A 24,623-nucleotide genomic window follows, 5' to 3' on the forward strand; every position below is an offset into this window, starting at 1 on the left:
TTGGAGGATTTTTGAGGGACACTCCATGTCGTAAGATGTTTGCATGTAAAAGATCTCTGGTGACACATTTGGTGTTTACCTGACAAAATCCATTAAATCTCAGCTACAGATGCCCAAGAGTTTCAGTTTACTCGGTCTGCCACCTAGTAGGCATAGAGTAAAATGGAACGTTGAAATTGATGAACAGACGGCCTGATGGAGTCATATTAAATGTTTGCACACAGTAGCTGAGGCCTTATTTGTTGTTGTTGTTGTTATTATTATTATTATTATTATTATTATTATTATTATTATTATTATTATTATTATTATTATTATTATTATTATTATTATTATTATTATTATTATTATTATTTCAGTACATTGGCAGATGCTTGGAAGAAAATTTCATCTGTATATTTCTTTATCTCAGAGTCTGTACAGAGTTTGCCTCCATGTTTGACCCTGTGGAATCTTTAAGCCTAAACAAGTTCTTCCAACTCAACTTACCAGACAAATAAAATTAAAGATAAGCAAACCTAAAACAATATCATAATTAGAAACAAATGGCCCACGGTCAACTCACTTCTGGAGATCTATTAGCCATGGCAGTAAGGCAGCTGGATTTAAAAAAAAAAGAAAAGAAAAAAAAAAAAAAACATAAAATAAAACATCGGCAGTACATCCCAAGATGGCGAAAGACCTTCACCTCTCTCCTGGCTGGTCTTGCAAACCTAGCACATTCCACTTCAGCTATTGCCCTATCTCTTGACCTAGTCAGGTTTTCTGTGCCAGTTATCACGTTACAACTCCTGCCACGCTAGTGTGCCACAAACCCCACACATTGCATTTACCACATGAACTACTTCCTTGTTGCCAGACAGCATTACTGTACCTAACTTCACCTCCAAAACAATGTCTTCTCGAACAAACATAATCACTCTTACGTTCCCTTATAATTCACATAGCTCTGATCACTCTCGGACCAGCCTCCAACCACCTTTAAATTCTTACTAACCCTCATTGACCATACTTACTTTTCTTTCTTATCCGTTAACAAGCACTTATATTTCAGGCTATATTCACTTGAATTACCATACCCATCTCTTAACTATATATCTTAAGCTCACTCTACATTTCAATTTCAATTTACATCCACTGAACAAAGTCACAAATCCACCATTAACTTGCTAAAAAAAAAAATCATCCATAATTACAAACTGCACTTCACTACCTCTTTTATCATTCAAACATAACTCTGATCACTCTATGACCAACCTCCAAACACTTCTCAGCATAATCAACAAACACTTAAATTCCAGGCCAAATTCACTTGAGTTACCGTAACCCATCTCTTAACCGTATATCATATCAAGCTCACTTACATTTCAAATTCAATTTACATACAGTTACCAAAGACACAGATCCACCATTAACTTAAATTACCATACCCGACTCTTAACCATCCACTAAACTCCGCTACCTCTCTTATCATTGAAACATATTACTCACCTTTCTTACTTCTTGATATTTTATCACCAAACTCGCTAACTCTGATCACTCTGACCAACCTCCAGCCACCATTCAGCACAGTCAGCTATCACTTAGAATCCAGGTCACCTTCATTAAAATTACCAAACCCATCTCTTAATCATACATCATAACAAGCTCACTATACATTACAATTACAGTTGGCATACATTTAATAAAGACACAGATCCATCACTAACTTGCTACCAGCTCATCCATCATTCTACACTACACCACCTCTCATCATTCAAACATACTACTTAGCTTTCTTACTTCTTGTTACTATGCCCTCCTCACTATTGTGTTTTTCTTACCCCACAGATCATTTAGACTTAGGCTCTTCCCTTTAGTCATAGTCTCCTCTTCGCCTTCTCAACATATTTTCACTTTCTCTATGCCTTTTGCCTCTTACCATTTCTTGGGGTTCTGCCAGCTCCACTCGCCACCTTCTCATATTATTTAGTGTCTCATCAAATTTTTCCATAGGCTCTCTGACCTGCCTTTCCTCGGACCTCACCTCTATACTACTCACTCAACGCGCAGGACTGATTTCTGAAACCTGCCTTTCTTCCACTCTCACTCCCATACCCTCTTCCATTGCCTTGAGTTTGGACACCGATCACCTCCGTGTCCATTTCCCATTGGTCACTACCAGTATCTGGCCCCTGATATGTGTCCTCAACCCTTGCAGTCTTGCCCTCACTAAATGTTTCCATAGCCTTGTAATTCTCATTCCTGTCTCTTCCTATGTCCCTTTTAATCCATATTTTGTCACCCTGCAGATTTTCAGCATTCTTTACCACTATGTCCGCCAGCAATGTTGATAGCAGCATCACCTTTATTGGTCTACTCCCCCTTACCTTTCCGACTCTCACAACATCGTCTGTATCAACCTTGCTGAAGTTGATTTTCATTTTATGTTGAACAATATCTACCACTTTATAAATAATGTCCACCTTAGCTTCTGTCTTCTTTTCCTTCACACCGTAAACAAATATTGATTTTTCCTACGTTCTTGACTGTCCTCTGTGATTTCTTGCTTCAAGTTCCTCACCTCCTCTTCCAAAGTTTTTATTTTCTCCCTTAGTGCTACAGTAGTGATGGGTCGAACTAGCTCTTTTGAGGGAGCTAGCTCATTCGCTCCCGCTCCTAACTGAGAGTCGTTCAAAAGAGTCGACTCTTGGGAGCGGGAAGGTAGGAGCGAGCCAGGAAGTCAGAGGCCGCTCTCCGCTCCAGGTTCGTTCGTTCATTCGTTCATCCGGTTTAGGGCAGACGGCTCTTTATGACTTCCGGTCGCTCTTCATGACTTCCGGTCGCTCTGTATGACTTCCGGGAACGAACGATATAGCGCAAATAGTTCATATTTTCCACAACAGATGGCAGCACAACGTCTAGTTCAGAAAGCTTCTCTTGAAATAAAACAAATAAACAAATGCACTTCTGGCAACATTGGCAATTAATCTAACGATAAAGCTTTATATACAGTAACGAAGAAATGTTTAACAAATATGCAGTATTAATGGATAACATCTAATATTACTTTGCCCATGTTCCTTTCTTCTTAAAATGATGCTTTTCAAGACTGAATGCACCGTGACGAGATGTATGTTCATGATATTGGCAATACTTACACGTTAATAAATAATTGTTTAAGAATGTAATGGGATGTAAGTTACTATAGTATACACCAAGCCATGAGTTTTTTATTCATAAGCGCCCAAAATAGCGTGATTTTACATCTTCTAGATTAATCATGACTCCCGTCTTTATTTGAAGGAGCGAGATGGTGCGAGATAGTTCACCTTTTACACAACAGATGGCAACACAATGTACAGTTTGGTACGCTACTCTTGGAATAAAACAAATGTACATTGCTGCCAAAATTCGCAATTAATCCGATGATAAAGTTTTATACACAGTAACGAAGAAACGTGTCACAAATATACAGTGTTGATTGATGACATCTAATATTGCTTTGCCTAACTTCCATTCTCCTTAAAATGATGTCTTTCAAGATTGAATGCACCGTACGGGACGTATGTTCGAGATATTGGCAATACTTCCGTTCCACCCCGGCAATCCAGATAAGCATAAGAAGAATTCCTATTCCTGTGCACGTAGTTTACATTTCACTCAAAAGATGTCATCAGAATATCCTCTTTCGACTGGAGCTGCAGAAATTTTTTCACTTGATACTCCGCGTTGGGACAACAGATTCTTTCATTCATTAATGCAGCGTAGGAAACATAGCTGATTAAACGCGATCTTTAACGAAAATAATGGAAACTACTATCAGCACAAATGTACATATAACCAAGTATACTACAGTACGCATAGCATTTTGCCTATTTTTCGTGTACAGTATGGTCACACTCTCTTCTATTTTTTTTTTTTTTTTTTCAAGAACGATTAAACCGTATGAGTCGTATATGTTCAATATATTGGCATTCCTTACACTATCTAAACTTACTTCTTCTTCTTCTTCCGCTTCGACCACTTTTCCCATACTTGTGGGTTCGCGGGTGCGAACTGTTCCGCAAATGTGGATTTGGCCCTGTTTTATAATAAGTAATAATGTTACTGGCTTTACGTCCCACCAACTACATTTACGGTTTTCGGAGACGCCGAGGTGCCAGAATTTAGCCCCGCAGGGGTTCTTTTACGTGACAGTAAATCTACCGACACAAGGCTGACGTATTTGAGCACCTTCAAATACCACCGGACTGAGCCAGGATCGAACCTGCCAAGTTGGTGTCAGTAGGCCAGCGCCTCAACCGTTTGAGTCACTCAGCCTGGCTGGCCCTGTTTTATGACCGGATGTCCTTCCTGACGCTAACCTTATGCGGTGGGATGTAATCAATATTGCGTGTTTCTATGGTGGTTGGTATTGTGGTGTGTTGTCTGAATAGGAAGAGGAAAGTGTTGGGACAAACACAAATACCCAGTTCCCGAGCCAGAAGAATTACATTCCCGACTTGGCCGAGAATCGAATCCGGGACCCTCTGCAGCGAGGGCCTCAATGCTGACCATCCAGCTAAGGAGTCGGACTTCTTACACGTCAATAAATAATTATTTGAAAATGTACTGCGGTATACACGTTGGTATGAAAGCCAAAACTAGTGTTATTTTCTATTTGCCTTAATTCGATTTAAAACTACGGTATATTATTTTATCCACTGTACCGTAAAACCGAAAGATTTTGGCAATATGTTAATTCATAACTACGAACTCATTTAAGAAACAGATGAGGATTTATCAGAGTATTTCTTAATTATTTCAGACAGAATAAAACTACGCCGTTTCTACTTGCTGAGTGGTATATTCAGTATTCTGGATAGCGACTGTTTGTTCGTGCTTAGTTGAGGTTAGTTAACCCGAACTTCGTGTCGTTTATTTGCTCCTAACCTACTGGATCTATACTAGGCCCTAAATCCTTCATAGATTATGAGTGCATACAGGAAGTGAACAGGTAAGTATTGCTCAATAACATGTTGTTTATTTCATTTCATTGTTTCGTTACGTTGCAAGTTGCCAGAACTATGGCACAAAAACGTACCTAACAAACATCCCACAACCACTGCACTCAGAGCACTGACTGAATGCGGGAAGAGGCTACACTGGGCAGCCTATAAAAAAGAAAGCTGCTTCAGTACGTCACGTGATTATCTGAGGCATGGCATTGGCTAGAAATGAACGAGAGTCGATGTGACGAGCTAGCTCTTTCTTGGAGTCGCTGCTGATAAAAGAGTCGGCTCGTGCTAGCTCTCAGGGAGCAAGGAGGGAGCTAGCTCATACAAGAGTCGACTCGTAATTGAACGACTAGCTGTTGATAAAAGAGTCGGCTCGTGCTAGCTCTCAAGGAGCAAGGAGGGAGCTAGCTCTTACAAGAGTCGACTCTCATTGAGAGAGCTAGCTCTCTCCAATGAGTCGTTCAAAAGAGTCAGTTCGTTCATGAACGACCCATCACTATGCTACAGTTTCCCTGTCACTGCTTTCCATTTTTGTTCTAGTTTCCTTCATGTTCTCCTGGATCCATTGCCATGTCTTTTCATGCTCCTTAACTTGCTCCTGTAATATCCATTTTAGCTGTTTAAACGGGCAGAGCTCCTTCACTACTTCCTTAACTATCTTCCTTGTAACTTTTATGTCCTCCCAGCTCATGTTGCCACTGTTCTGTGGGCCTGGATTCACTTCTGTGCCCCCAATCACAAACAGCACTGTGACCACCACTGCCACCAACAGCAACTCCCTCTTCAGACCTATCTCCACTTTGCTTTCTTTTCTTCTGGTTGTTCCCTTCTTTATTCTTCCTTGCCATCTTCCTACAGTGACCCTAAACTGCTCTAAACCGATCATCTTCCTTGCCACACTCCGGTTGACCCATCCACTCCCCCCTCTACTCCACTCTTCCCAACCGGCATACTCGCCACGGCACATCTGTTCCTGGTGCTTGCTTAAGCTAGACTGTGCATCATCTATATATGTCAATGTCATTTTTAACATACGTGATAATGCCATACCTGGAATGGTGTAGTTTGGTTGTTCTTTTATACCTTGGAATCTTTCTACTAACTGTAATTTGATGTTAATCCTCAGTATGGGTTTCTTGTAATACGAGCACATAAGCAGTGATTCAGAAGGATCCTGGACAAATATTCACTTTAAGATCTGTTTATACCCTCAAGAGTGCATTGACAGATAGTTAACTTAGCGTCGAGAGTATGTTAAATGCAGAGTACTGTCAATTTGAGGAGTTTTCTGACTGTCTTGGCTGTGAGGCTGAGAAGGGTAGTAAGGCAGCATTTGATCTGTCACCCATGTAGCACCATCCAGGAAACACATGCAGTTTAAGGAATTCTACAAAATTAGGTAGCTTTACTCCCCATTGACTAGTTCTTATGCAACCCTTTGCTGGTCTAAGGTGAATCATTTTGGCAGTCAAATCATATGTAGAAAGACAGGAACAGTGAAAGGAATATGTAGCAGGAAAAAGAAAAAAATATGGGTGTGAGAAGAGGGAGAAATAGAAAGAAAACTAAGGGACAGGCACATCCTTCTGTGGGTTTGATTTCTGGTACAGTAGGAAGCAGTTGAATAAGGTGCAAATTAACAGATAGAAAATCAGCATTGGGTACAACCAGAAACAAACTGGAAGATTAACGGTTTGGACAAGCAATCATTAGAAATAAAGATCACTTGGCGAGTTGGCCATGCGGTTAGAGATGCACAGCTGTGAGCTTGTATCCAGGAGATAGTGGGTTCAAGCCCCACTGTTGGCAGCCCTGAAGATTGTTTTTCGTGGTTTCCCACTTTAACATCAGGCAAATGCTGGGGCTGTATCTTAATTAAGGCCACGGCCGCTTCCTTCCCACTTTCAGGCCTTTCCTATCCCATCGTCGCCATAAGACCTATCTGTGTCGGTGCGACATAAAACAAATTTAATAAAAAATGAAGATACTGTCATAGAAGATAAAATATATCTAACATTCATGAAGAGTCTGTCAAACTTCTCTAAGGTCAGGAAGAAGCTCGGTATGAATTAGCTCCCTCAGCATCTGTTTATCTTGTGGGCTTCAACATCTTCCTCTACTACCCACGTTTCTAATCACGACCCCATCCCCAAGAAAGCACTGGCAAAAGACCCCTTCATTTGGTTTGGATGGAAAAGGAAAGGAACAAATGTTGTTGAAATTTCCCCCCTAAAAATGACACTACTCTTACATGTAGTTTTATTAAATTAAATAACACGATACTCCTGTAGACTTAGATTTAAAAAGAAGTTAAATAGAATACACAGTAATTTCACTGGATTATTACAGTACTTAACAGTTTTTGGATTGTTGAAGATTGTTGCTACATGCACATGGTAGTTGTGTAAATAAATACAAAATCAGTTGATTACTCTATTCCGATAATTTGTAGTCTTAGTTCCCTGCATACTTTGTGCCTTCCACCTTTGTTTGACTAAAAGTTAATAATCAAATTCCTATGTCCCAATAATATTGCAGTCTAAGCCCCCGGCGTAGTTTTGGCAGAAATTATTGTAGACAACCTCTTATTTTTCAGCATTTAAGGACACTTTTATTCTCCATCACGCCGAGTAGGGAAAATAATAGTAATCCACCAGCGGTAAAGATTCATATATCCACACTTCAGCTGAGAATTGTAGTGTAGATACGGTATATTTAGATAGTAGTTCTTGCAAGTTTCATTTCTGTTTGTGCTTAGTAGTGACATACGGTACTGGTATTGTAACTAGGATAGTCTAAACGTCGCTTACAATTATTGTAGTGTACTGTACAGATGTATATGAGTAATATCTTATTAGAATTTAGCATGCTTATTTTATTATTGTAAAATATTTTTGTAGTATAGTAGAGGTATCCATAGAAACTCTTACTAAAATTCTGTTGTTATTAGGATAGGCTTAATTGCAGTTTAGAATTGTGTAATTCTTGTGTATTCCTTTCGGTATTCAGTAATTAACAGCAGCTTTTATCCTGTTAGGGTGTCGTAGGATAAAAATAGAGTACGACTAAGTAGTATTGTAGTGTAGTCGTATATTAATTACCTTATTGTTGTGTGATCTTTGAGTACTATCCCAGACAACATATCCCCCCGTTCATTTATTTTTTGCAAATAAGTTATTTTACTTTTATTTTAATTTTTTCCGTAAAGAATGGCTAAGGAGCGCGAGTGTATGAACTGTGGGTGTGGCGAGGCATTGAGGGGTATGAGGGAGGAGTTGGAGAGTTTGAGAGAGATAATTAGGATTTTCACAGAAGACAGGAAGGAAGATAGGACTCCCTCAAACAATATACAGGTTACAGTAGGTGTACAAGAGGGAGGGGAAGGAAAGGGGAGAGCTGTTGAAGACAGGTGGTCTAATGTTTAAGGGGAAGGAGATTGGAGGCTAAGGGCTCTATTCAGGATCAGAATTCAGGACAGGCGTCTGTGAGAAATCGGTATGAGTCACTCCAGCTGGAACAACAGAGGGAAGATGAGGAACAGGCAACTGTTGCTGAGATGTGTGGAAGTAGGAGGAAGGGAAAAGGTAGGAAAGAGGAATGTAAAGTAGAGGATAGGAAAAGACAGGTGGAACAGGTTCATGGGATGGAGAAAAGGGAGCAGGGAGTATCTTATGCAGCTATCAGGAAATATAGGGCTGACCAGGAGGGGAGGGGATCAAATGAGGTGGGTAGGGTTGAGGCTCTGGTCATGGGGATTTCATCGTTAGACATGTGGGGAAAGTGTGTGGAGGAAAGGGAACCAGAGTACCAGGAATTAGGTTGAGGCAGATGTTAAGAAGAGTAGAAGAGGACGAGGGGAAGGAAAAGGTGGTAGTGTTTCACGTTGGTACCAACAACAAAAGGCAAGCTGGTATAAGTACCAACATAGTTGAGGATGTGTGGGATCTGGTAAATGCAGCACGGGTGAAGTTTAAGGAAGCATAGATTATCAGTGGAATACTGTGGAGGAGGGATACTGACTGGAGGGTAATTGGGGATTTAAATGAGACTATGGAGTAGGTATGTGGGAAACTGGGAGTGAAATTTCTAGATCTTAATGGCTGGGTAGGAGATGGGGATCTGTGCTCAGATTGCCTTCACTTAAACCGCAGTGGTACGTATAAGTTAGGAAATTTGTTTGGAAGGGTAATAGGGAGGTACATTCAGGGAAACGGGGTAACCTAGGGAGCGATAAGGGAACAGGGAACTGGAAATCAAGTAGGGATGACATAAAATTGTTAGTGTGGAACTGTAGAAGTATTGTAAAGGAAGAATAGAATTAAGTAATTCAGTAGATATATATTTACCAGATATTGTAAAAGGAGTTGAATCATGGCTGAGAAATGATATAATGGATGCAGAAATTTTCTCACAGAACTGGAGTGTGTATCGTAGAGATAGAATAGGAATGGTGGGAGGGGGAGTGTTCATTCTGGTGAAGGAAGAATTTGTAAGTTACAAAAAAAGTTAAAGATGACAAACATGAAATTCTAGGTGTAAGGCTTATTTCTAAAGATAATAGGCAACTTGATGTCTTTGGAGTGTACAGACCGGGAAAGGGTAGCGCTGATATGGATTCAGGATTATTTGATAAGATAATCAGTTATGTGGGATACGATATGGAAAGGAATGTGATTGTAGCGGGAGATCTGAATTTACCAGATGTCAATTGGGAAGGAAATGCGATCGACAGGAAGCATGACCAACAAATGGCAAATAAGTTAATATGGGAAGGACAGCTGATTCAGAAAGTGATGGAACCAACTAGAGGGGAAAATATCCTGGATGTGGTGCTGATAAAACCAGATGAGCTCTATAGAGAAACCAAAGTAATAGATGGTATTAGTGATCATGAAGCTGTTTTTGTCGTAGTTAAAAATAAATGTGATAGAAAGTAAGGTCTTAAAAGTAGGACTATTAGGCAGTACCATTTGGCTGATAAAGCAGGCATGAGGCAGTTTCTAAAAAGTAACTATGATCGGTGGAAAATGGTAAATAAAAATGTAAACAGGCTCTGGGATGGGTTTAAAGCAATTGTTGAGGAATGTGAAAACAGGTTTGTACATTTAAAGTTGGTAAGGAATGGTAAAGAGGATCTTCAAAAGGCAGAAGTATTCAGTCAGCAATATGTAAAGATTGTTGGTTACAAGGATAATGTCCTGATAGAGGAGGAGACTAATGCTAAAGAAGTAATAAAATTTACATATGAGAACAATGATAAGATACAAAAGTTAAAAACTAGAAAAGCGGCTGGAATTGGTAAGATTTCTGGGGATATACTAAAGACAATGGGTTGGGATATAGTACCATATCTGAAGTACTTATTTGATTATTGTTTGGTTGAAGGAGCTATACCAAATGAATGGAGAGTTGCTATAGTAAGCCCTGTGTATAAAGGAAAGGGTGATAGACATAAAGCTGAAAATTACAGGCCAGTAAGTTTGATATGCATTGTATGTAAGCTTTGGGAAGGCATTCTTTCAGATTATATTAGACATGTTTGCAAAGTTAATAACTGGTTAGATTGAAGGCAGTTTGGTTTTAGAAAAAGTTCTTCCACTGAAGCTCAACTTGTAGGATTCCAGGAAGATATAGCAGATATCTTGGATTCAGGAGGTCAAATGGACTGTATCGCGATTGACCAGTCTAAAGCATTTGATAGGGTGGATCATGGGAGACTACTGGCAAAAATGAGTGCAATTGAACTGGACAAAAGAGTGACTGAATGGGTTGCTATATTTCTAGAAAATAGATCTCGGAGAATTAGAGTAGGCGAAGCTTTATCTGACCCTATAATAATTAAGAGGGGAATTCCTCAAGGCAGTATTATTGGACCTTTGTTTTCTTATATATGTATAAATGATATGAGTAAAAGAGTGGAATCAGAGGTAAGGCTTTTTGTGGATGCTGTTATTCTGTATAGAGTAATGAATAAGTTAAAAGATTGTGAGCAACTGCAAAATGACCTTGATAATGTTGTGAGATGGACAGCAGGCAATGGTATGTTGATAAACGGGGTTAAAAGTCAGGTTGTGAGTTTCACAAATAGGAAAAGTCCTCCCAGTTTTAATTACTGCGTTGATGGGGTGGGTGTTCTTTTTGGGGATCATTGTAAGTATCTGGGTGTTAAAATAAAGAAAGATCTTCATTGGGGTAATCACATAAATGGGATTGTAAATAAAGGTTACAGATTTGTGCACGTGGTGGTTATGAGGGTGTTTAGGGGTTGTAGTAAGGAGGTAAAAGAGAGGACATATAAGTCTCTGGTAAGAACCCAACTAGAGTATGGTTCCAGTGTATGGGACCCTCACCAGGATTACCTGCTTCAAGAACTGGAAAAAATCCAATGAAAAGCAGCTTGATTTGTTCTGGGTGATTTCCAACAAAAGAGTAGCATTACAAAAATTTTGAAAGTTTGGGCTGGGAAGAATTGGGAGAAAGAAGACAAGCTGCTCGACTAGGTGGTATGTGGAAATTCTAAGTTTCCAAGGAGGGAATTAGATACAGCAATCCCAAGCGCTACTGGAGTCTCATCAACACACGGAGAAGGACGGAGCGGATTCCTGTCAGCGTGAATCACAACGATGCAACAGCAGATGGCGCCGATCGCAATGAACTGTTCAACAGGTATTTCTTCTCCAACTTCTCCCCTCCCTTACAAAACCAACCGCTCCCTCCCGTTGGTACAGCTTCAAACAGAACCCTATCAAGCATAACTACCACGCCGAGTGAAGTTCATAACCTTCTTCAAACTCTTCGTACCAACAAAGCTACCGGTGCCGACACTATAGGTCCTCTTTTCCTAAAAAATACTGCCAGCACTCTTTGCGTCCCTCTCTCTAAATTATTTAACAGATGTTTTGCCGCGGGCTATTTTCCTATTACCTGGAAACAGGCAAATATTGTTCCACTTCTCAAATCAGGCAATAAATTTAATGTTTCATCTTACCGAACAATCTCTATTCTCCCCACACTATCCTTTATCTTTGAAAAAATTATACACCAGCGTCTCCTCGCATTCACTTTGCCGTATATCTCATCCAAGCAGCATGGTTTTCTACCATGTGGCTCTTGTCTAACAAACTTGGCCACTCTGCATAGCTTTGCATCACACGCCATTGCAGCTAAATCACAGCTGGACATCTGCTACGTAGACATTTCGAAAGCTTTCAATTCTGTTGACCATACTCTGTTGCTTCATAAACTCTCCGAACGATTTAATATACATGGCAGTCTTCTGACCCTTCTTGCTGGCTTCCTACATAACCGTTGGCAGAGAGTGGTAATATCAGGCACTTCATCCTCATGGTTACCAGTCACCTCCGGTGTCCCACAGGGCAGTACTCTTGGCCCCTTGCTGTTTTCTTTGTTTATGGACAATCTGCCGTCCGAACTCAACGAAACAGCGAATACCCTACTCTTTGCTGACGACTGCAAGATATTCAGGGAGATCAGGAATCCAGCAGATGCAGCTCTGCTACAGTCCTCACTTAATGCCCTCTCGAACTGGTGCCGTACTTGGAAACTTATCCCCAATCCACAAAAATGCAGCCACATGACCATAACACTGCGTAAATCTCCTCTACCGACATCATATTACCTACTCGACAAGCCCATCACCGTGGTTACGCAACAGCGTGACCTAGGTGTAATATTCGATACAGAATTACAATTTAAGACCCATATAGTAACATATACAACCAAGGCTATGAAATTACTAGGTATTCTCTATCGCTTCACAGAAATTTCTGACCCCATTGCTCTTCGTCACTTCTTCCTCACGATCGTTCAACCTCTCTTAAACTACTGCTCTCCGATTTGGACAACAGCCGCCCCCTCCAATACTAAGCAGTTAGACAGAGCAGTGTCCTTCTTTGCTGCAATTGTAAGGAACAGAAACCCCATGCTCAGAAATCTGTCTACGCAGCAGGTATTAATGGCAATTAATGTGTCACCGCTGCACATCAGGCGACAGGTAGCTGACCCGAGTTTCCTCCACGAGATCTTAAATGGACATTACCGCTCGGAACATCTTGTTTCTCTCTTCTCTCTCCGCGTTCCTTCCCGTTCCACCAGAACCAAAGACCTTCTCCACATTCCCCACACTCAGCACTCAATACTTCAACGATCTTTCCTAATCCGCCTCCCAACACTCTTTAACAATATTAATAGGAGACAAGAGCCTGATATAGCATCAAATAAAAGTGAATTCGAGAGGTGTGTAAATAGTATCTTAAAGATAAGTTGATGTGAAGGGATTATACCGCCATCTTGACCCACAACGACTTGGCTATGAACATGGACATTCTATGGTTTTCGATTTGGACAGTTATTAGTAGGATGTGTACCTGATCTTGTTATATTTTGTTATGGTTATTATATTTTATTATGAAAGTTTACGTTTGTTAAATAGTCTGTTGACAGTGCAAGTGAAATTTGCTCAGTGTAGCTGTATCTTGTGCTTCGTGAATAAATAAATAAATAAATAAATAAATATTTTTTAGGTGGTATGTTTCAAGCTGTCAGCAGAGAGATGGCATGGAATGACATTAGTAGACGAATAAGTTTGAGTGGCATCTTTGAATGTAGGAAAGATCACAATATGGAGATAAAGTTGGAATTCAAGAGGATAAATTGGGGCAAATATTCATTTATAGGAAGGGGAGTTACAGATTGGAATAACTTACCAAGGGAGATGTTCGACAAATTTCCAATTTCTTTGAAGTCATTTCAGAAAATGTTAGGAAAACAACTGATAGGGAATCTGCCACCTGGGCGACTGCCCTAAATAATAATATATTTAATGCAACCAAATAGTCATAACAGAGAATATAGATTACATTGATCGGTTACATCTTTGCATAATCACTTATAGACATTGTTCTTCTTGTACAGAATTCATTGTGGTACTGTTCACACGTTTTTTCACATAGCGTGCACTCACAGTCTATACTTGGGTCATGGAAGTGTTTTGATTTGCAGAGTAGGTGATGAAAACTGTGAACTGCTAATCTTGTAATGGCATGTCTTAATTCAAAATTAGCTTTTGTCCACGAGCGATCTATCATTGCCCTTGTGCCATAGAAGTCTGGTTGGACTTCTTCTCTCTTCTCCGTCAGATTTGCTAGCAGTTTCTTTGATGCACCGGTGTTCAGTAGGGGCATACTTGTCCTGAGATCTTCTATGAGAAATTATTCCCTTGCCAGGAGATATACAAGTCTAGATCATGTCGTTTTTGATACACCTATGACCTTCTTTATATAATTCGCTTCCACCCTTTCCAAGGTTAATAGGTTCCTCATTGTTAAATGTGACCAGATAATTTCAATGCCATAAGTCATTATTGGAAGATTTTTTACTCTGAATAGCAACATTGCTCTCTCCAGACTGACTGATCTAATGTCTTTTATTTCATGCATTGCCATCATTGCTTGAATTGCCTTTTCTGTGACATGTTTTGTGAAACAATATGCGTTCGATTGCAGGGTGATGCCTAAATATTTGAAGTCTGGTACTATCTTTAATTTTTTTTATCCTGAATGAAGATCTCTGCTGAGGCGGGTACTCTCCCTCCTTTCCTGAAGATCATGGTGTCTGTTTTTGAGATGTTCATGAACAGCTTGTTTTCGGAGCACCAGTTTTGCACGTCATTTACAGTTTCCTGTATTTTTGTTATGTCTCTTGATCCAATTACAATATCATCGGCATATGCGCACGAAAATACTCCCTCCTTTTGGGTAATTCTTAGGATATCTGCGGTTGAAACTATAAACAGCAAAGGACTCAGTGGGTCACCCTGTAGGACCCCTAAATGCAGATCAGTATTGATGGATTTATTGATAAGAATAGATGCAGAGGTGCCTGAAAAATGGAAAAGTTAGTGAAACGCAATGATACTCTTAGAAAGTATGGTGTCCCTCTGCACGGTGGGCATTTTGACAAGGATTTCCTGATTAATCTAAAAATATGGTTTCTGTTTTGAGCGGATTTCTTTACAGCAAACTGTAATGTGAAGAGACACCAGGCAAGTTGGCCATGCAGTTAGGGACACAGCTGTGAGCTTGCATCCGTGAGATACAGTTTTGGGTTTGAACCCCACTGTCAGTAGCCGTGACGATTGTTTTCCGTAGTTTCCTATTTTCCCACCAGTCAAATGCTGGGGCTGTACCTCAATTAAGGCCATGGCCTCTTCCTTCCCACTTGCCTTTCCTATCCCATCATTGCCATAAGACCTATCTGTGTCTGCAATGTAAAACAAATTGTAAAAAATAAGTATAAACAGACTTACTGGTGGGCTACCTTTTACTCACGGGTATATCATCATTTTCCAGCTCCAGTTCCTCCTTTCTTCTGTCCATGGCGCTTGGGTACGGGATCCATCTTTTTCTTGACATTTTTTCGTGGCCTTGATCCTCGACTTGTAAGCATCCCTGTAGCTGATTTCCATTCCTTGTATTCCCATTTCTTCCAGATCCCTCTTCACCTCCTGGTACCAGTGCACTGCCATCTTTATTTTGTAAATTTATCGTTATTGTGAACCATGAATCCTTAATTAATACAGAACTAGTAAGCTTGGACAAGAATAGTATAATGCTGTTTGTACACTTCAAAAAATGATGAGGATTGTAGTAAAATCTGCAGAGGACTTTGATAGTTATGTAAACTTTTTGCAGTGAAAGAAGAAAAATTAAGAAAGTGAGGTGGTGTTCCGAGACAAAGTCGCAAGTGTTTCGCCACATCTTAGTTTCTTCTACTGTCAGTGAAGATCTGTGTGGTAAGCTGTTTTTCTTTTTTTCTTCCTTTCCTTTTTCCTCTATTCTTGTTTTCTTCCATCTTCCCTACTGTTCTTGCCTTTCGAGCTAGCTGAGTTTTGCAATTGGATAGTACGCGTTGCCTGTGCTTAAGCTTGCAGTTATTTTCTAGTTCATTCAGTTGACATTTAACAGTACTTTAGCAAGAGGGTCCTGCATCAGAGGGTCCTAGAACTGGCAACTGTCATATATTTGACGCTTTGGTCCCTGCTGTAGTGGCACTGTCGAATATTCGACATTTTCATATTTCTTCTCATAATTTCCTCATTTGATGTACATAGCAGCCATGAGTTTAGTTTCATTGATATTTAAAACCTCTTTGGGTGCAGTTTCACAGAAATAAATGAGTGCAGTTTTCCAGTGATCTGTTTGTGTGCCATTTTTATAGTGTTTGTAAACAAACCTTCATGGGCTCTGCTTTGCTATTCTATTTCACTTTATTTCATAGTTTTCCAATTGGTGTGAGTTATTTACTTATGTGTGTGTATTGTTATTTGATTGACTATATAAATTTTTAGTACAGTGTGTGTGTGTGTCTAAATATGACATCTTCACTTAATTACGGTCAATTAGTAATGAAGTAGTGCGAAATTTTATTGGTAGATGAGAGTGATGCATCTGACTTTGAGGTTATTGTGAACGTCGACAGATTCAGATTTGGAATGTTTATCAGCAATTTCTTTGCATCAAATATCAGATGTTAAAGTGAGGGAACCTCCCATACAGCAACCTATCATACCAACATGATCTAAGGTCACACCTCCAAATGATAGCATGCCAATAAGTTGTCCCTAATATTTTCAAGAATATACCTCTCAGAATGATGAAACTTTTGCTAGTGCATTACAGATATATTATTGACAATCAATATATCTCCGTTTGTGACATGTTCCAGTTTTGTGTACATGTTATTATTTTTAATTTAAGAATTACACTTCCTGAACAGACCCCACATTTTTCTAGCCAAAACATTCGTGCAATTTGGTGTCACCACGACAATCCTCAGTGTATTAGCTTTAAGTAGATATATAAACATTTACAGATTTTTTCATATCTTGCATATATTTTGTATTTTATTTAGACAAGTAAAAGCTGCCAAATATAGCTGCCACCACAAGATTTAACATTGCTAGTTCTAGGGTTAAAAGGAATTTTAAAAATCAGGTTCTAATGACTCCTGAGATAAAGTAATTTAAGGAACGTAGATGATGATGATGCTGCCTAACAGGTCAACAGAAGTAATGGAAAAGAATAAATAGGTTCAAATCAAGTTGTACGTAGAAAGATGGGAGCATTGAAAGAAACCCACAATGGAATAAACACTATTGCAAGGTCAGTGTGGGAAGAGGAAGAAATTATAAGAAAATGCAAAAGGAAAAGGGCATACACCACCATCTTAACTCTTCAAGCTCCTATGTTGGAAGTGTTCCGACATCGCAATTCTCTGTTCTGCTTGTAAGTCGGGAATGTTCCGGCATAATGTTTACTAAAAAAAAAAAAAAAAAAAAAAAAGTTTTAAAGGAAGAATTTGAGTAGAAAGCAATTCTTTGGCAATACTGAGATTTTAGAGAATCCGTGGCCTTCAGAATATAATTTGTAGCGTGATTTGGGCAGGCAGTCTGTGATTGTGAATGATTTGAACTCGAGTGAAGATGATTGATTCTTTCGAAACTTGATTTGAGAAGTTAGTATTGGAGTGCTTGAGAAATATTTAATGAATCTGAAATTGAAGATAATAATTATAGTTCTGCCTAAGAAACCTAAAAGCCTACCCACCCTGATTTTATTAAGTTGCCACATAATTAGGCAAGTGAATACACAAAGGGACATTTGTACATTCTGCATATTCACTGTTTGTGTAAGCATGCCAAAGGCATTTATTCTAACTTGAGATGTGCAAAATAAATTGTTTTAGCCTTAACAACAGATAGGAGTATAGCCCTACATTCCCAGAAATATAAATATGAGTAGAGATGTGCCCAGCTAAACAAATTTGAGTGCTAAGAGTAGATTTGGCTCTCTCCTCAGTCAATCTTAGTTCTTCTGCATCCATATCTTCTCAGCTGCCAACAAGCCTGTTTCTTCCTACTGTAGCTTTGTCAGTTGGTTAACTTATTTCTACTATAGTGGCTAGGTTGCTTGGGAAAAGTATTAATGTTCTCTTACCAGATTGCCAGCATCATTAGAAATAGCATGGGGTCAATTTCTTTATTTGCCACGCTTGTCTTTTGGAGCGGTGACAACCTTTCATGTTACCTTGCAATGTCTGGAGGCGCTTGTTGGGAAATAGAAAACGTATTCAATAATGTTTTCTTACACACTGCCTGTTTGTTCAAGTAGTAAGAAAAACTTGCATGTTTTCGTGAAGTTGCATCGGTTTTGCCTCTTCTCCGTTGAGTACTTCGTTTAATTTAACAAGTTGTAAAAAAAAAAAAAAAAAAAAAAAAAAAAAAAAAAAAAAAAAAAAAAAAGTCTGCTCGTCATATGTGCCAAGTTTATAATAGTCCATAAATAGGGACAGTTTCTGCTTTATTGTGACCATTTTGCATCCTAAGTTCTTTACAATAGAGTAAAATAATATATTATTATTGGTCCACCTTTTCAATACAAAATGAAAATTACATAGGGACTAGTTTCGACCTAGTAATAGGTCATCATCAGCCTGAAGTAAATTAAAGCGTAAATATCGAAGAAAAACATAAACAATATATTAAAAATATATTAAAATATATTAAAATATATTAAAAATATATCTCTACTCAAATTCCCACATGGTATGTACCTTTAAAAAGACTGTACTTGTGTTTACATTGTTTTTTTCTTCGATATTTACGCTTTAATTTACTTCAGGCTGATGATGACCTATTACTAGGTCGAAACTAGTCCCTATGTAATTTTCATTTTGTATTGAAAAGGTGGACCAATAATAATATATTATTTTACTCTATTGTAATCACAGTTCAATACGGATCTATCATTATGAAACTTATTTCTTTTAATAAGTTCTTTACATCCACAATTTAATGTATTGCTTACCAGCTCTTCTTAACTGATCATCTCTCAGAATGAAAAATTATTGGGCTGATAGGAAATTAAGAAATCCATTGTATAATTGATTAGTGGTCCAATGTAGGCCATAAAATGTAAAATAAAAATATTATTCAATTCCAACTTTTTCTTCTTCTTCTTCTTCTTCTTCTTCTTCTTCTTCTTCTTCTTCTTCTTCTTCTTCTTCTTTTATGACCACATAGGATCACTTTAGTCAGTCCGTCGTTCAGGTCTCTTTGAAGGGATTGTTCGGGCTTTGCGGTCCTCCCAGTACTTCTTCAGACGCTCCGATCTTCGTGCCCTTTCCTCAGTTGAAAATGTGCGTGTTGTTGGTTTGTTTTGTGTAAGGGTAAAGCGGAGGTTTGTATTCTTGAGTTTTGTATTCAATTTTATCTTATTTTTGGTGTCTTCTGTTGTAAGGCCTATTTCCTTCAGATCCTCTCTTACTTCTCTGATCCATTTACATCCTGTTGTGGTATTTTTTGAGACGAGATTGTGTTGTACTAGTTGTTTCAGAAGTCTCGAGTCCTGCATCCTCATGATATGTCCAAAGAATCCCAGTCTCCTCTTACGCATAGTATCTGTAATGGGTTCTAGCTCTTTGTACACGACTTTGTTAGGTATTAACCGCCACTGTCCATCTTTCTGATATTTTTTGTTGATACAGGTTCTTCCAATCCTCCTTTCAATTTTCTGAAGTCTTTGATTGTTTATTCAGGTAAAAGTGTTTCTGCTGCATATGTAGCTTCCGGTTTTATAACTGTGTTGTAGTGTTTTATTTTTGTATTTATTGATAGACATTTCTTTTTGTAGATATCCCATGTTAATTTTTGTGCTTTAGCTAATCTATTTGTTCTTACTTGGATTGAGATTTTTTCATTTAAGTTATGTGTTATTACTTCTCCAAGATATTTAAACTGAGTTACTATTTTGATTTTATTACCATTTATGGTGACTTCTTTTAGCTGTGTTGGTTTTTGGGGCATAATTTCTGTTTTTTCAAATGATATTTTGAGGCCAATTTTATTTGCAATGTTTTGAAGTTCTGATATCTGGGTTTTTGCTTCTTTTATGTCCACTGCTAGTAATGCTAAATCGTCAGCAAAACCCAGGCAATTTGTTTTGATTTTTCGGCCAATCTTTATTTTGGGGGGACATTTACTAAACCATTCCCTCATTACCATTTCTAGAGCACAGTTAAATAATAGTGGTGAGAGCCCATCTCCCTGCCGTAGTCCAGTTTTAATTTCAAATGTCTCTGATGTTTCACCCCTAAACTACACTTTTGACTTGGTATTGGTGAGAGTCAATTTTATCATGTTTATTAATTTGGGGTGTAGTCCAAGGTGTCTTAAAATTTTAAACAGAGATTCTCTATGGATGCAATCATAAGCTTTCTTGAAATCTACAAATGTTATCACCATATCTCTGTTTCTTCTCTTGTTATAGTCCATTATCAACTTAAGACTCATGATCTGATCAGGACAGCTCCTCCAGGGTCTGAAACCTCCTTGATATTCTCCTAGTTCTTTCTCAAGTTGTAAACTTATCCTATTAAGGATGATTATTGAAAATATTTTGTATGTTATGTCTAGGAGAGAGATTCCCCTGTAGTTATTAGGGTCAGTTTTGTCCCCTTTTTTGTGCAGAGGATGAATGAGGGCTGTTGTCCAGTGTTCTGGTAGTTCTTCTTTAATCCAGATAGAGACAAGTTGTTGATGGAGGGCAACTTTTGCTGAGGTTCCTGCATATTTCCAGATTTCCGCAAAGGTCTGATCTTCTCCTGGCGCTTTGTAGTTTTTTAATTTATTCAGAGCTTGGTAGACTTCCTTTATTGTGGGGGGATTGATGTTTTCTGGTGATGTTTTTATCGGGGTGTTGGTGTCCAAATGAAGGAGTTCTGTAGGTTCCTCACAATTTAAAAGCTTGTTGAAATGTTTAGCCAGAATTTCTGCATTGTCTTTATTGTTATGGGCCAGCTTACCATCTTCATCCTTCATCAGTAGGGTCGGGGGTTCATATTTTTGGAGCTGCTTTCTGAAGGTTTTGTAGTAGTCCCTTGATTTAGTTTTACTGAACTGTTCTTCAATTAACTGCAGGGTGTCCTTATGATGTTGTCTTTTTATTCTTCTTAAGACTTTGGTAGTTTCTTTTCTCTGTTTTACTAGCTTTTGATAGGATATTTCTGTCTTTTGGGACTGATGTAATAGCCATGCCTGATGTCTTTTCTCCACTGTTTCATCACATTCACTGTTCCACCATTGGTGTTTTTTACATGGTTTAATTGGAGCTAGGTCTTCTGCAATTTGTTTAAGGTTGTGTACTAAGTCTTCAAGTTTGTCTGTGATTTTTATTTTTTCAGTTGCTTTCTGGTAATTTTTGTTGTTGATTAGCTGGGTAGGATCTATTTTTCTTTTAGTTTTAAGGGCTTGCTTTTGTTGTCTCCTCTGGGGAGTGAGTTTAATTTTAATTTTAACTACGTAGTGATCTGAACCTGTGTCTATTCCTCGGAGGACTTTGACGTTATAGATCTCTTTGTGGTGGTATTTGTCCATGCAGACGTGGTCCAGTTGCCATTCTCCTTTAGTGTAGTCAGGGTGTTTCCATGTTTTGAGTTTTTGAGGTTTCCTCTTAAAACATGTAGATTTTGAGATTAAATTATGGTTTCTACACAGGTCAACTAGTCTCTCTCCATTTTTATTTGTTTTCTTGTGTGCTGGCCATTTTCCGATGATGTCACGGTATTTTCTTTCTCTGCCTAGTTGAGCGTTGAAGTCGCCTATTAATAATTTTATATGGTGTTTGGGGATGTTATCTATGGTCTGGTCCAATAGGTCCCAAAATTCTCCTGTTTCCTCCTGGTCTTTTGAGGAGTTGTTTTTATCATTAGTGGGAGCATGGGCATTTATTATAGTATAGATATTATTAGATGCCTTTAAGGTGAGCGTTGAGAGTCGTGGAGACTGTGATCTGAATTCTTGAACTGAGTTTATTATTTTAAGGCTGACCAAAAATCCTGTTCCAAATTGTGGGACATTCTTCATCACTCTCTTCCCGGGTATACCTTTATAAAGTCTGTACCCAACTTTTTCATATTGTGGTCTTTATTTTTTTTTTTTTTTAACCATCACTCAGCATCATTCACCAAGTGAGTTTGCGATGTGGTTAGAGGCGTGCAGCTGTGAGCTTGCATTCAGAAAATAGTGCGTTTTAACCCCGCTGTCAGCAGCCCTGAAGATGGCTTTCCTATCCCATTGTCTCCATAAGACCTGTCTGTGTCAGCGCGATTTAGAGCAACTTGTAAAATAAAAAAATAAAAAAATAAAATTATTTGTCTACTAATGTTATCCCACACAGTCTCTCCCCCTGAAAGCTCAGAACTTGCTGCTTAGTCGAACAGGTAGTTTCCTTACTCCCATAACTTCCCAGTGCAAAGTTTGCAACCTTTTTTGTAACACTACTCTTTTATATATAACACATTTCAACATGTAAGTTTTAAATTTCTATGTGATGGTGTGATATTTTAATGCAGCGCACAACCCACTGTAAATTTTAGTATTAAGGCATCTGAATTATTCAAGGTATGTGTGAATTTGTATATCAACATGCTGTAGTAATTGAACTGCTCATTCTACTGTAAGTCATGGTGTAAAATTTTGAAATACTTGAGGTACGTGTGAATTTATATATGACGGTGTTGTAATGTTAAGGTAGTAGTAAGCTCAAGCTATAGTATTGTAAGCCGTAGTATTAAGCACAGGAAATACTGAAGTTGTGTGTGAATTTATATATGATTCTGGATTTAGAATGTTAAACTAGTAGTATTTCTTGTAATATTTTCTTTCCATGGAGTTGGTTGTTGTTGTTGTTGTTTAATTATGTTTGAACTTTATATCACACTAATGTAAGTGATCATTGCCACTGGGATATTTCCCAATTGTGATGTATTTGTTAATAATAATATATAATTCCACCACGAACCGAGATTAAATTCATTACTTGTAACACTACTCTTTTGTTGAAAATTACCCAGAACAAATCGTGATTCTTTTCTAAAGATTTTTTCCAGTTCTCTTACGAATTAATCCTGGTGAGGGTCCTATACACTGAAACCATTCTCTAATTGGGGTCTTACCAGTGACTTATATGCCTTCTCATTTAAATCTTCATTTCCGGTCTTCTGGGACGGGTTGTGAATAAAGGATCTCCACAGTTTTATATATCTCCACACTCCCTCCCTTCCTCCGATATTTCTTCTACTCTTCTCTATAATCTCCTTCACCTTATCCATCCGTCTTTCTGGGCCTTCCCCTTTGTCTTCCTCCTGTTATTTTTTCTGTAAATACTCTCTTGGAACTGTATCCTCTTCCATTCTCATGTGTCCATACCATTTCAGCTTACTAGTCTCTTATCTTGTCTTGCAATTTAGGGAATTCAATTCTCTCTCTGATTCCTATGTTTCTGATTTTATCCTTTCGTGTCTTCCCAATTATTCTTTAAAGGAATTTCATCTCAGCTGCGTAGATTCAGCTTTCATCATGTTTGTTGTTGTCGTCCATGTGACCATCACGTATGTCAAAATTGATGTGTAATACATTGAGTACAGAATTTTGTTGCATTTCTTTGGGATATCCTGGTTCCACACTACACCTTACACACTGGTGAAATCCCATTGGCTTGTTGGATTCTCTTTCCAATTTCTTAGTTTATTTTCCCATCTTGTGAAAGTATACTCTCCAAATATTTGAAGCTTTTCGCAACTTCTAATGGTCTTCCATTTACTTCAATATCCCTTCTTCTTACTCTGTTACTTTTCGTCATCACTACTGTCTTACACTTCTTGTCATTCCATATTCCTCTATCTACCAATTCGATAGAGTAACTTGTTCTTGTACTTCCATTTCTTCTCCCCATATTCCTGTGTCGTCTCCAGAAAGTAAGACCTTTGTCTCTTTGCTTCCTATTTTTTATTATACACTGTTGTGGATTTAATCCATAACTATGATGAAGAGTAGAGGGGATATACACTTCATTGTTGAAGTCCTGTTTTTACACAGAACCAGTTTGTTTGTCCTGTCTTAGTCTTAACATTACTTACACGCTTTTCATACTCGGCTTTGATCATTTGTACTTCTGCTCTGCCTACCTTTTTTATCAATGCATCCCAAACAAGTTGCAGTGGTACACTGTCATATACCTTCTCAATATCTATGAATGTCATCACTAAATTCTTCCTGAAGTCCCATCTTTTCTCAGTCATGTTCCTTACTGCAAAAAATATCAAAAGTTTATCTATCTTTTCTAAATCTGTATTGATCCTCACCATTTCCTTTTCTACTTTCATCCTGTCTTCCCTCTGATATCCTCTCAAAGGTTGATTTTCCTATAGTTGATACATTCTTCCTTATCACCCTTTTTGAATACTGGAATTATCAGACCCTTCCTCCAATCTTCTGGTACTTTTTTCTTCCATATCACTAAAAATAATCTCTGTATCCAATGTAACCCTACTAGTCCTGCTGCCTTTATCATCTCTGTAGTACCTTATCCACACTTGATGCTTGGCCACCTTTCATCTTTATAGCTCCTATTTCCGTCATTGTTCTATCTTCATTTTGGTTTTCTTCCACCATTTCTCCATGTTCCTTCTCTTCCTCCAGTTCTTTAAATTTGATATTAAGTAATTTAGCAAACTACTCTTCCCATTGCTGGAGAAGATCCTTTCTTTGTGTCAAAATTTGTCTTT

The 24,623-nt window shown here is 38.4% G+C and overlaps 1 protein-coding gene across 1 annotated transcript in view; it reads left to right on the plus strand.

Moving 5' to 3' along the window:
- Positions 1-24,623, plus strand: part of LOC136875990 (uncharacterized) — a 240,126-nt gene that overhangs the window by 88,338 nt on the left and 127,165 nt on the right. Inside the window, exon 8 of the mRNA XM_068228293.1 lies at positions 15,692-15,792. Within this exon, the coding sequence (XP_068084394.1) occupies positions 15,692-15,792 (101 nt within the window). The remainder of the gene's footprint in view (positions 1-15,691; positions 15,793-24,623) is intronic.

The sequence above is a fragment of the Anabrus simplex genome, chromosome 6 (genome assembly GCF_040414725.1).
Source record: "Anabrus simplex isolate iqAnaSimp1 chromosome 6, ASM4041472v1, whole genome shotgun sequence".
NCBI classification, from domain to species: domain Eukaryota; kingdom Metazoa; phylum Arthropoda; class Insecta; order Orthoptera; family Tettigoniidae; genus Anabrus; species Anabrus simplex.